This window comes from Pelodiscus sinensis, chromosome 27 (genome assembly GCF_049634645.1).
Source record: "Pelodiscus sinensis isolate JC-2024 chromosome 27, ASM4963464v1, whole genome shotgun sequence".
Taxonomy (NCBI): domain Eukaryota; kingdom Metazoa; phylum Chordata; order Testudines; family Trionychidae; genus Pelodiscus; species Pelodiscus sinensis.
This window is the reverse complement of record NC_134737.1, coordinates 10,000,001-10,013,172: the sequence shown is the minus strand read 5'-3', so window position 1 is coordinate 10,013,172 and position 13,172 is coordinate 10,000,001. Positions and strand designations below refer to the sequence as shown.

The window sequence follows — 13,172 nt, the reverse complement described above, 5'->3', positions numbered from 1 at the left end:
TCTGGCAGCCATTCGCACACGTCCAGGTCTTCCTCCCCCAGGGGAAAAGGCAGCTCTTCAATGGGGAGTGTAGACCTCAACACCAACAGCCTCTCACCCAGGGGAACCAACGTCCCGGGACGGAGTGGAACAGCTCTGCCCTGTCACATAGCGGCGTGCAGGGATTTCTCTGCCTGTTCTGATGTGCCGGTCTGTGCTCATGCCTGGGACCTCCGTCTGGTAGAGCAATCAGCGTTCCTGGCTGGCAGGGTGCACTGCATCTGGGACACTTGGCATCTCGGTGTAGCAGGCTCATGATTAAGAGTCGCCCCTTGTGTTCTGTGAAAGCGCGCCTGGACCATTTTGATGCCATATATGCATTCCAGCGAGGGCCTTAACTTTGTAAGAAGGCTTCTCTGCCAAGGGCGGCCGAGTGGCGATTGTTTTGACTGTATTCCCACTCTGTGCCTCAGTTTCCCTTCCCGCGCTTTGTTCTTATCTCTTTAAATTGCAAAGTCATCAGGGCAGGGGCTTCCATGTAATGTAACGATCAGACTGGGGTGCAGTTACTGCATAAAGAAAAGAGGTGTTTGCAGGCTGTAGACGGGTGTGGACCTGGGCCGGAGGCAGTTTTGTGGTGGGTTCTAGGAACTGTCGATATAAAATCCGTCTTTCTCTGCCTAGACACCTCAATACAGAACACGCGCTTGATGACCGAAGCACAGCCCAGTGCCGAGTACAAATGCAAGTGGTGCAGCAGCTGGAAATACAGGTAGGTGCTAACCAAAGAGACTTGAAGGGCAGTGTTGAGTGATATAAGGTAGGCGCATGTGTGGCCAGTCGAGAGATTCCAGTGCCACTCAGCTGATTAGCAGAGCGCCTACAGCTAGGTTTTTTGTTTGTTTGCTTGTTTCTATTGGTGGTGCACATCCGCATATGCAATGGCGCGCACAATAATTATTCTGCACATGGATGGAAAAGATTAGAGGGAACATACATATTGAGTCAAACTCTTTATGTGCCCTGGATGTAAATTACAGCATTAAGCTGCTCTTCATAGGAGGTGTAGCTGGACCTAGGATGACCAGAGGTCCTGATTTTACAGCTGTAGTGTCCAACATACTAGCCACATGTGGCTATTCAGCCAGTTGAGTGTGGCTAGCTGGCTATAGTGGCGGTTGCTTCAGAACTGGTTGGACACCATGATTTTATAGGGACAGTATTCAGGGCTTTGTCTTGTATAGGTACCTATTTCCTCCCTGCCCCGGCCTGATTTTTCACGCTCGCTTTCTGGTTACCCTGGCTGGGCCAGAGCATTAGCAGATAACCAGGCTTTCCATTACAAAGCCCCAGACTTCATTTATTCAGGGTCACTAGTGGTTGTAAGTCATGGATCTCATCGACGATGGGTGTGTCTCCATTTGGGCTTTTAACCTAATTGAAGCACAGCTGCGATTGGCCGCCCTCATTGTCCATCTGGGCAGAGAGGCCAGGAACTGAACAGGGCTGGGGAAAAGATGCCCTCTAGGTCAGGGATGTGACATGTTTGCAATGAAATTGATGTCAGCCTGCCCTGTTGTCGCTCTTGCTGCGTCTGGTGTGGCATCAACAAAAAACAGTCTCCGGGCCGTCGGCCCAGCACCTTTGAAAGGAGCCGGTCCACAAAGCCGAGTGACGTGCTGGGCAACAGCTATGTCTGCGGTGGGGTCAGTTCCCTTGAGGTCCTTCAGTGCTCGTAGCATTTTCTTAGCAGAGACACAGGCTTGCAGGGAGCCAGGAAATGGGATGTTTCACCATTTGCATACCTCACACCTCCTAGATTGGAGCCTTAGCTCTCTTAAGGATTGGGGCCCATGTCCCAAAACCAAGTCTAGGTGGGTTGGCAACGGGGAGAGGAATCAACCACTCAAACCTTGGCAGGTTACACATTCAGGTGCATATGAAACACACTGAAAGGCTTAATCAAAAAAGAGAGGCTAGCGTAGCCAATGTAAGAAATGAAAGCCATGAATTTCAGGTGGAAATTCAGTGGAAGATGGACACCTAATTTCTACAGGCTACTCTGAAAATTTCAACCAGAAATGTCGCATGTCCTGTGCATGTGCTTCTATAGCACGTGAGGTATTGACACTGCCCCAGTGTATGTATTGGTGTGTATGTAGTGCCATCCATGGCTCCATGTCTACATGAATGCATGGTAATGGTCACAAGCCATGGGACTTGCAATATTCTGTATCCAACTCAAGAGCCAAACCCCAGTCCTCCTAGAATCATAGAATCCCAGGGCTGGAAGAGACCTCAGGAGGTCATCAAGTCCAACCCCCTGCTAAAAGCAGCACCAACCCCAATTAAATCATCCCAGCCAGGCCTTTGTCAAGCTGGGACTTAAAAACCTCCAGGGATGGAGATTCCGCCCCTGCCTTAGGGAACCCATCCCAGTGCTTCCCCACCCTCCTAGGGAAATGGTTTTTCCTAATATCCAACCTAGACCTCCCCCACTGCAACTTGAGACCATTGCTCCTTGTTCTGCCATCTGCCACCACTCAAAACAGCCTCTCTCCATCCTCTTTAGAACCCCCTTCAGGGAGTTGAAGGCCGCTATCAAATCTCCTCTCACTCTTCTGTAGACTAAATAAGCCCAAAATCCCTCAGCCTCTCCTCGTAGGTCAAGTGCTCCAGCCCCCTAATCATTTTGTTTGCCCTCCGCTGGACCCTCTCCAATGCGTCCACATCCTTTCTGGATGCAGTACTCCAGATGTGGCCTCACCAGAGTCGAATAAAGGGGAATAATCACTTCTCTAGATCTGTTGGAAGTGCCCCTCCTAATGCACCCTAATATGCCATTAGCCTTCTTGGCTACAAGGACACACTGTTGACTGATATCCAGCTTCTCATCCACTGTCATCCCCAGGTCCTTTTCTGCAGAACTGCTGCTTAGCCATTCAGTCCCCATCTGTAACAATGCTTGGGATTCTTCCATCCCAAGTGCAGGACTCTGTTCTTGTCCTTGTTGAACCTCATTGGATTTCTTTTGTCCCAATCCTCCAATCTGTCTAATTGCTTTCTCCTGAAGCCATTAGATCTGGTGGGCGCTCAGTGCTTCCAAATATCAGGCCACGTGTTATGTGCCCGAATGCAGACTTCAGAGCTCACTGTCAGGCCCCTATTTTGGGAAGTCTTGGCTTTGATTTATCCTGTGCGTTTCATACAGGGGACACAGACACAGACACAAAATATGCTTTGTAAAATTAGTTAACAAAAGAGGGCCCTGCAGAAGAAATTCGGGCTTTCAGCTGAGGTTTGCAAAGAAATAGACACTCAGGCAAGAGAGATACAGGGCAGCTGTAGAAGGCTCTCACTAGCGCAGGCAAGGTTGGGTAAAGGGATGGGGTGGTGTCAGCGGGAGGCGGGTGACAGGAGAAGGGCGTAATCAATGAAAACTGTGTGCGCTATTTTCATGACGTGCACACAGCACAGAGGTGACTCTCCATGAGTGCTGAATGCAGAAACGCCTGGCACAGGTGCATAGGCACTGCAGTGTTGTGTGTGTGTGTGTGTGGATTGTCCAGGGGTGTGCGTGCCCTTGGCCATTTTATTTCCAGTTCCTCCCTTGGACTCCTGCCTACCTTTTCCTAGGGAATCCCAGCCATGGAGCAGGTGCAACTGGTTCCAGGGCTGCTCTTGTTAGCCACGTTGTGCGCACTTGTGCTGGGGTGAGGGAGTAAAAGGAGCAGCCTCCCCCAGCTCTCAGCGGAAGTTGTGCCCCCGGGAGGGCAGCGGGTGTAATGGAGCCATGACAGCCTCTGGCAGGAGTTAAAGCAATGTAGGATGAAGCTGATGGCAGGGAGGAGACGAGGAAGGGAAAAGGGGTGGACAGTTGGGGGGGGAAGGAGGAAAAAAGTTCCCCTGGAGTACCCGTTGGAAAGTGAAGTTGAGATTCTAAAGCCACCGGAGTCAAACCATGTGATTCTATCCTGTTCCCGAACACTCACTTAAAGCAAGAGGTGGAAAGCAATTACGGGAACTTAGAGAGGGAGGAGGGGTGGGAGACCTGAAGGGGGAGCAGAAAGCTCTGTGCGCAGAGAGGAGAAGCTGCCACCAGAGCTACCAATTATAAAGTTTTCAGTGCGGCGCTCCCGCTGTGTCGGCGGCGCGAGTGTCTGCATCACGAGGGTAAATCTGTCAGCTCTAATGAGCACCACGACAGCGCAAGAGTGTCGGAGCCGCTCAAACTTCCAGCCAACTCTGCTCCGGCGGCTGCTTGTAACTCCTTCCTCGCCGGGCTTCGCTGGCCTCTCCTGGCGCAGGATCCTCGTCGGCCGGAGGGGGCGGGAAGGGGGCCTCTTTGGGTGTCCTCTGGATTGAAAGCGGGGCCCATCAGCTAAGCCAAAGTTTGAGGGGCCGAGGCAGAAAGGAAAGGTGACACGAGGAGAGATGGTGTCAGATCCCATTGCCTCTCCAAGGCTCAGAATCTCTCCTTGTGCCACTGTGAATATTTCACCCTTCCCCGCACTCCGAGAAACAAACATACACGGGGGAGTACACAATTAAAGCAATGTTGCACATCTGGGTGGATGAGTGGGTACCTGGGGGAGAGCAACAAGCAATGTGGGAATACAGAGAGGCTACATCTAGACTGGCATGATTTTCCGCAAATGGTTTTAACGGAAAAGTTTTCCGTTAAAAGCATTTTCGGAAAAGAGCGTCTAGATTGGCACAGACACTTTTCCGCAAAACCACTTTTTGCGGGAAAAGCATCCGTGCCAATCTAGATGCGCTTTTGCGCAAAAAAGCCCCGATCACCATTTTTGCAATCGGGGCTTTTTTGCGCAAAACAAATCTGAGCTGTCTACACTGGCCCTTTTGCGCAAAAGGACTTTTGCCCAAACGGGAGCAGCATAGTATTTCTGCAAGAAGCACTGATTTCTTACATTAGATAGTCAGTGTTCTTGCAGAAATTCAAGCGGCCAGTGTAGACAGCTGGCAAGTTTTTTCCGGAAAAGCAGCTGCTTTTGCGGAAAAACTTGCCAGTCTAGACACAGCCAGGTAGTATATGAGGCTGAGGGAAATGCAGGTGCACCGGTAGGGACCAGAAGGGGTGGGCAGGAGAGAGAAGATGGGTGGGGAGGAGTAGATCGAGTCCTCGGCTAGAGGGAGGCATGAATCGAGAGCGACAGCCACGTGGGCAGCACGGTGGGGTGAACCCAGAGAGCTGAGGCGTGGGAGAGAGGGAGGAGTGAAGGGCGGGAGGGGAGGCTGGCTGGATCTAGATCTAAAGCTACACGGAATGACTCCATTTCTCAAGAGTTTTCGGCCCCGCCCACGGAGCAGCTCTCTTACACCAAGGGGGCCAGAGCCCCTGCATTTCTGTGCAGCCAGAGGCAGAGGCAGACATTCTGGCAGCCATTCGCACACGTCCAGGTCTTCCTCCCCCAGGGGAAAAGGCAGCTCTTCAATGGGGAGTGTAGACCTCAACACCAACAGCCTCTCACCCAGGGGAACCAACGTCCCGGGACGGAGTGGAACGGCTCTGCCCTGTCACATAGCGGCGTGCAGGGAACATTGGCCAGACAGTGCGGGGGCCAAGCGAGGGGTGGCTTGCAGTAGAAGCACGTTTCAATGAGCTGTCCCTGGGATGCGGGGTGCTACAGCGCCCGGGGAGTTACCAGCAGCACCAAGTAACTTCTTCTCTTCTGCTCCGCCCCACAGCTGGCGAAAGAAAGTGAGCGTCTCCAGGCCATGATGGCCCACCTCCACATGCGACCTTCAGAGCCTAAGCCTTTCAGTCAGCCTGTAAGCACCAACCTGCCGCTCATCCCCCGCCCCACCTCTCCCTTCATCCCTGTCCAGCTCCTCCATAGCCCCTTCCTAGTGTCTGTCACCTTCGCCTCACCCAGAGGTCTGAGCCAAGCTGTGCAGGTCCAGTCAGTGGCAGTCCAAGTTGGGCAGGGTCCTTGGCGTACTTAGTGTCTCATGTACGGTTGTGACGTCCAGGTAGCGATGATTCCCAAGTCATACGCTTCGGGGTCTGTGCTCGGCTCTGGGCCATGTTGCTCCCCTAGTCCTTCAGTGCTTTAGTAGGACATGGCTCATGGAAAACCCACGTGCTGACTTCCTCTAGTTAAGGCTGTTCCAGGGAATGCTGGCCTTCCTGTAGTCTAGGACCATCACTCCGTCCTCCTGAAGGAGTTGATTCGCTGGAAGGTTGGTGTTTCAGTCGGTCACCTGCTCTCACCATCTCTTCATGGTTTTTCTCTACATCCCCATGTCCTCCTGGGCCTGCCCCCAAGCTGTAATGCCAAGGGCTGGATGCCAACCGCGTGCCCGGGTTGAAATAGCCATTGTCCTGTCTGAGTATCAGCTTGGGTGGTTACTCCCGAATTCCACCTGCTGTTTCCACGGGAACCAGGATTTTTTCTTTTCCTGCACATAATGCTTTGCTTCCTATCCTGGTCAGCAGCTGCCCAGAGCTGACTGCATTTTGGCAGGGAGTGGAGTGATCCCTGCATATAGATGGCATGTCGGCTTGCAAAATGCTTCAGGGTTAAGAGACTCAGGGTTCCAGGCTCGCTTGGAGCTGTAATGTGTTGTTTTCCTGCTGCTGGTAGAATCAACAAGAGCAGTGTTCCCTGTAAGCTGGGTGCATGTGCAGCCACTAGGTTCTAATGCTGCCCAGAGTGCTCACAGCTACCTGTTTGTTTCTGTTGGTGGTGCACTTTTGCATGTGCTTCAGTGCACATCAGTACATTTTATTCTGCACATGGATGGGGAAAAAATCCACATGTGCCTGGAGAAGATCAGAGGGAACATTGCATGATCGCTCCCTGTAGTGACCATCCTTCTGGGTAAGAGGGCCGTGTGTGCTCTGCCCTGTCTCACAGCATGGAAGCCAAGACCAACTCCGCATCCATTCCCAACTGCTGTCAATTTCTTCCGCCCTGTCTGTGCAGCTCAACCTGGTCTCGAGTGCCACCCTCTCCAAGAGCACTTCAGACACCTTCCCAGATGGCTTACCTCATCCCCCCACCTCCGCCACCGCTCCCATCACCCCCTTGCGGCAGGGCCCATCCGTCATCAGCTCCTCCACCTTACAGACCATGGGGGCCATTCGCAGGAGAAACCCTGAAAAATTCTGCCCCCCAATATCTTCAGGTAAGAGGGGGCCGGGGGCGGGTGAGGGCACGCCTCGGAGAATCCTGGTGCCATTGATACGCCCCTGGCGTGACTTGCTAGGCTCGATCCCTTCCTATTCTCTCTCTTCCCCCTCCAGAGCTTGCACAGAATCACGAGTTTTACAAAAACACAGACGTCCGGCCGCCCTTCACGTACGCCTCGCTCATCCGGCAGGTGAGGAACCCCACTCCAGCTCCGGGGGCGGGGCTGTGAAGGCAGCTGTGTCCCATGTGGCAGGGGATTCGGGCTGAGAACTGGGAGGCGGGACTCCGGAGTCCAGCTGTGCCACCGACTCACTTGGTGACTTCTCTGCCCCTCGTGAGCCAAGTAGGATAGCAACTCCCCGGGGCAGGTGGATTCCTTAGAGACCCAATCTGGGGGGGGAGGGGTAGACGGGTGCTGCTCCGGTAGCATGCAGATGACTCAGCGATCCTCCAGTAAAAGGCACTTCTGGCCCGTTCATATTTATTTCATTCCAACAACGATGGTGCATGAAGACCTGCTATGAAGTGGGATCCCGGTGGGTGGGTGCTGCCTTACTTATACCGCTGGGCACTGCCTGCCGCCTTTGGTACGAGGACCATTACAGAGGTCCAAGAGCTGGTCCATGAAGGTGGAGATCCCGCCTTCATCCCTGGTGGTGATCCATCCTGATGCAGTGTAGGAGGGGAGGCTAGACTTTGCCAGTGCTCTATCTGCTCTGTGGATAAGGGGCAAGCGCCAGTGGCCAGGGTCCTCTGCCATCACCATGGCTTAAAATCCAAGAGAGACGGCGCATTCAGGGATGCTGCCTCCCAGCCAGGGGTGCTGTCAGGTTGTTCAGAGCACAGGTGCCTCTTGCCTTGGAGTAAATCCAGGCATAGCCTCTGGGGCTTCTGGTTCCGATAGCCTCCGTCAACCCCTCCAGCCCCATGGATCAAACGTGTGAGCCTTTGATTAGCATATGCAATTATGATTGTGAAAAATGCAAATCGAAGTGCTCTGACTGTTCGCTGTTTGGCTCTGGGGGTGAGTCTTCAGAAACGCAGGTCTGACAAGGTGGGTGAGAAGGGCGACCTCTTCCTGTGACTCCATTAGGCTCCTCTTTGGCCAGCCAGGCTAGCCGAGTGTTCTGTGGAGTGAGTTACAATGTAACTTTTTGGCAGCTTGGTCCAGTGGGTAGAGCACCGGACTGGTAGTCAGGAGCCCACCCCTGAACAGCGGGCAGGCCCCCCCTTGCCTCTGCATCTGAGTGGCAAGGCACCCTACCAGTGTGCTTTGAGATCTGTGGACGAGTCCCATCCTGTCCCAGACAGACCCTCGGGGTCTTCTGCAGCGCGGTGAGGGACGCAAATACTTGGGATTGGCGCTGGAGTAATTCTCCCTCTTTCCCCTCTTCCCCCATCTCACTCTGAATTCCAGGCCATCCTGGAGACCCCAGACAGGCAGCTAACGTTGAATGAAATCTACAACTGGTTCACCCGGATGTTTGCCTACTTCAGGAGGAACACCGCCACCTGGAAGGTAAAGCCCCGCCTGCGATTCTGTTCTTCACCTCCTCTCCTTCCGCCGCAGCACCCTGCGTGGAGTGCTGGCGATACACAGCCGGGTCTGCTGTGGGGGGAGCGTTGACAAGAGCTGGGCTCCGGATCCCAGCCGAGCCGGGCAGCTCCGTATGCACGCTGGACAAGTGCTCACTCCTCCCACGCCCGTCTGCTGCGGTGGTACGTGGGCGGACTGCCCGCATTGGAATGTGGGGTCGTTTGGGCTGGGGGTAGGGTATTTGCTGCAGATTTTAGCTGGGCCGTACATCTGAAAACAGCCTTGAGCTTGTCCCCAGGCCGCGCCGTCTCCAGTCTGACAATATCCCATGGCCTCGGGAGCCTGTCTCCACGGCGGTTGTGGCAGGGGCGCCTCTGGTTGCATCACGCAGCAGTGCCGCGTAAAGCCGTGACGCAGACAGGTTCGCCGTTCGGAGGGAAGTGCCTCGGGGCGGGCGGAAGGCAGTCTGTGTTTCACAGAGAGGCCAGCGTGTGACCCGGGATGGGCACAGCTCAAGGCCTGTGAGCTACAGAGGTCCCTCGGATGTAAATGGTGCCCGGGGCAAATGTCATGCCGAAAGACTGAACTCGAAAGAGCGACACCTTTTCTGTGGGCTGCCAGATTGCGCGCACTGGAGGATTACGGGATTGGGGTGGTGGATTGCAGGGCTCAGAAGGAGCAGCTAGTCTGCCAGCACCTGACTTACCCCTCTATCTGTCTTCGGGCTTCCTGCAGCCCCCATCTCTGCAGCATCTAACGGCGTGATCCCCCACGGGGCTGAGCCCCGTAGTTCTTCATGAAATCAGCGGGAGCTGCCGGAATCGGGCTCTTCTTTTTTCTAAGCATTTAACACCCTCCCTTCCCGCCCCTCCCCCGCCAAATGTGTCCTCAGACTCCAGGGAAGGTGGGATGTGAATGCAGCCTGCATTCTGCTGCTCACTAGGGTGTGTGCTGAGGTAGCAGCTCATCAGGGCATGGGTGCAGGACGGAGCAGCTCTCTCGGAAAGGCTCCGGAGCTAGGTCTGGAGCTGAACCTGCCCGTTTTGGGGGCAGGAGAAGGGTATGGGGGGAAAAAAAAGAAGATTAGACTCTAGAAATAGAAAATAAGGTTAATGATAACCCGGGGGCTGGTGTCTCGCTACAAACAGACACGCCTCAGCCGAGCAGCGAAAGTTTCTGGCTCGGTCTCCAGAGCTAGCGTGGCTCTCGCTAGGGTACTCAGGACAAGGAGGAGAGACTGAGAGAGCCATAGCCCGTTGCTCCCCTTGGAAGAGGTGGGTGAAATGCCAGGCTTCCTCTGAGAGGGGGGATGGCGGTGTGGATAAGGCACCCGACAGGGGACATGAGAGATTTGGGTCCAGCTTGTGGCTGTGCCACAGACTGGCTCCCTGGCCTTGTGCAAATCACTTCATCTCTTTGCCGTGGCGTCCCCTGTCCGGTGAGGCTACCAGTCCTTCGTCTCTCCGGCCCCGGGCTCGTCTGTTCTGACTTTGAGGTCTTTGGCGTCGGGGGGGCTGTGCATGCACAGTGCCTTGCACCGTGGAGTCCTGCTGTCAGCGGGGGCCTCTCGGCTTCCCCTCCCTGTGGCTGGGATTCATGAGGCCAGGACAAGACAGAATTCCCGGGGCAGGGCGATGGGGCTCTGATATCTGGGTGCTGAGCGACATAGGAGCCTAGAGTCCCCCAAACCTGGTTTTCCAGATGGCTGGTCCTACTTGCCCCTGGAATGTCAGCAGTTTTGCTCCCACGTGTGCCAGGCCTGAGCTTGGCCCCTTCGGTCTGTGGTTTTCTGTGCACCTCCCCTCTGTTGTTCAGAGTCCCCTCAGTGCCTTTGCCATTGGTCTGGCTCTGGAGAGACCCTCATGGGGGGCTGAAGTGAAGGAACTGGGGCGCAGGGTCTCCAGTGGGGAAAGTGCAGGGGTCCCATTCCTGCGGTTTCCGGTCAGTCCCCTCAACGTAACGTCCCATGTGCCAGACATGACATAATTCTGCCAGTGTCACACGCAGACCCTGATACGATCACTCCCTCCGACCGGAAGCCGGAGTCATTGTGTAGCCGTCAAACCCTGATAAGCACTCAGCCGAGCCGACTGCCTATTAACTGGATGGAGAGGGGGAGGGGGGCGAACTGAAGGGACTTGTCTCCAGTGGAGTCTGGCATCCCTGGCTCCTGCAGGCTCCCAACTGGTCTTGATTGATGTGTATTGCGATAGCGCTTCGAGACTAAGATCGGCGCCTGCTTGAGCGCGGTGCTGCACATAGCCAGAGCCAGAGGCAGCCCCTGCCCCAAAGAGTTTGCAGCCCGAATACAACGGGGGAGACCGAGGCACAGAGAGGGGGAGAAGTGATGTGGCCGATCACGCAGCAGGTCAGCAGTTGATCCAGGGATGAGATCCAGGACTGCGGTCTCCTGTGCTCTGCCCTCTGGAGCAGCCTTCCTTTCAGTAGCCTGACCCCAGACTGGCCCAGTATTGCTAGAGCCTGTGAAACTTAGTGTTGATATAACGAGGTCGGATTTGCAGTCACGGCGCCTCCTGCTGGTCACTCTAGGAATTGTCTCTTCAGCCTCGGTGCGCCCTCTGCTGGCTGGTGTCTTGCCCCTCAAGTACCTGCCTCCTGCAGGCCCTGTGTCCCTTCCTGCCCATGGTGCCCTTTCCTGCCAGCAATGCCCCTGCACTCCGGGGTCCTCCACTCCCAAGGAACCCAGCCCCCTTCACCCACCTTGCCTCAGCGACCCCCTGTCAGGCCTCACCTAGCCCCTGCCTCAGAGGCAAACTGCAGTGTGAAATGGCCGCTCCTCATTGGCAAAGGGGTGAATCTGCTGCCTCCCTGCAGCCCTAGTGCCCTCAGGCCTTCTCTCAAGCCCTGCAGTCTGGGAGTTTGCCTGGCCAGAGCTCCCCAGCTCTGCCTGCATCTCCCCAGCCCTATTCTGTCTCAGGTTGGGTCTGTAGCTTCCCTGGCAGCCACAGCAAGAGTGAGCTCTCTTGCATAAACAGGGGCTCCTGTTTATGCTGCCCTAGCTGGGCCCTAATTGCCTGATACTTGCCACAGCTGCTTGTTCCACCCCTACCTCCCCAGACCTCTCCCAGGGCTGGGTTCAACTCTTGCTAGGCCTGTGTGGGGCCCCCTCCCTGTCACAGCTAGGAAGCTTTGGGCACTGGAGGAGTGCTCCCCACAAGCCTCAAAAGCCTAGCGAACCCGCATGTTCAGGGCCGTAGTTCTTAGATTTTCACCCTTTGCCCCTTCTGGCTTGATCCTTCTTCGCCCCTTCGCACACTGATGGGCCCTTCAGTGGGGCCTAAACTAAGCTCTGGGCTTGCTTTTATTGTTCCCACTGTTCCTTTGTGTCGTTAGTGCCAGGACTTCTGTGCTAGGTGCCATGTAACAGGAACAGTTCCCTGCCCCCAAAGAATTGACAGCGCAAGTCAAGGGCCCATTTTTGTCATCTTTTTGCATCTTTTGCATTGTCATCTTAAGCTATTTGCCAGGCTGGCTCCTCCGTGCCCCAGACAATGTGGCATTAAGCCGGCCTCAATTAGTGCTCATGTAACAGGGGCGGGCAATACTGAGAAGGTTGGTTTCAGGTCTGTGCCCATCTGAATGAACCCCTCCTTGACTGACACCAGGTTGGGGAATATCTCAAGCAGGTGGCTCTTGTGTTGAGGTGGGTACTTCCCCTCTGGATCAGAAGTCCCATCAGAGCCGTCTCTCTCCTAGGTCTCCTGGCGTCCAGCTCCGGATCTCAGAAGTTCAGAGGCTGCTGAACAGGGAGGGAACAAGTTCAGAAGAGGGGTTGGTTGGAGGGGGAGCAAGAGCTTCTTCTTTGAGCCAATCCAATCTACTCACCCTTAATTGGCATGTGCCTCTTACCAATGAACAGTTTGCTGCTGGTTGTACCGCTGGCTAGCAGTGGTTTGTATAGGAAGCTCTGTGAGGATATAAAAAGAGAACAGATGGTCCAATGGTAAAGTCGTTGGTTGGGGACTCAGGAGAACAAGCTCTGAGCTGTGGCACAGAGTCTCTGGGTGACCTGGGCATGCCAGTTAATCCCTATGGGCCTCATTTCTCTTATCTGTAAAATGGGTTTAATAATCCATTCTCCATCTGCTTTGTTTATTCCGTCTGAGACAGGGACTATCCAGTACTAACCCCAACCTCAATTTGGAGGCTTTTGGCACCACCACAATAGGGAAAAATTAATGAGAGAGACCTGTTCATCTTGCAACCGAGCAAACACTCACCCATGATCAGTATGAGGAGCCATCACTTTGGTTTTCAGATTCTCTGTTACGGTTCTTTGGAAACCCTGCTGAGTTGAGATGAATCAGGGCTCCCCATTTCCTGCTGGTGGCGCCTCCCAAAAGCATCTTGAGCAGCACTGGCAATTTACACATAACTACTCTGAGATCCGGCCACAGAGAGAGGTGAATAGCTGCTCTGTTTGGGAACAAAATGTGAGCTTGGGAAAGGTTTCCCTGCTTGTTTGTTTAGGAAATTAT

At 54.5% G+C, this 13,172-nt stretch overlaps 1 protein-coding gene across 11 annotated transcripts in view; it reads left to right on the top strand.

Moving 5' to 3' along the window:
* Positions 1–13,172, top strand: part of FOXP4 (forkhead box P4) — a 151,977-nt gene that overhangs the window by 112,215 nt on the left and 26,590 nt on the right. For all 11 annotated transcript variants that reach the window (XM_075910377.1, XM_075910378.1, XM_075910376.1 and 8 more), the window contains 5 exons: positions 664–751; positions 5,689–5,772; positions 6,930–7,131; positions 7,250–7,326; positions 8,554–8,655. In XM_075910377.1, the coding sequence (XP_075766492.1) occupies positions 664–751; positions 5,689–5,772; positions 6,930–7,131; positions 7,250–7,326; positions 8,554–8,655 (553 nt within the window). The remainder of the gene's footprint in view (positions 1–663; positions 752–5,688; positions 5,773–6,929; positions 7,132–7,249; positions 7,327–8,553; positions 8,656–13,172) is intronic.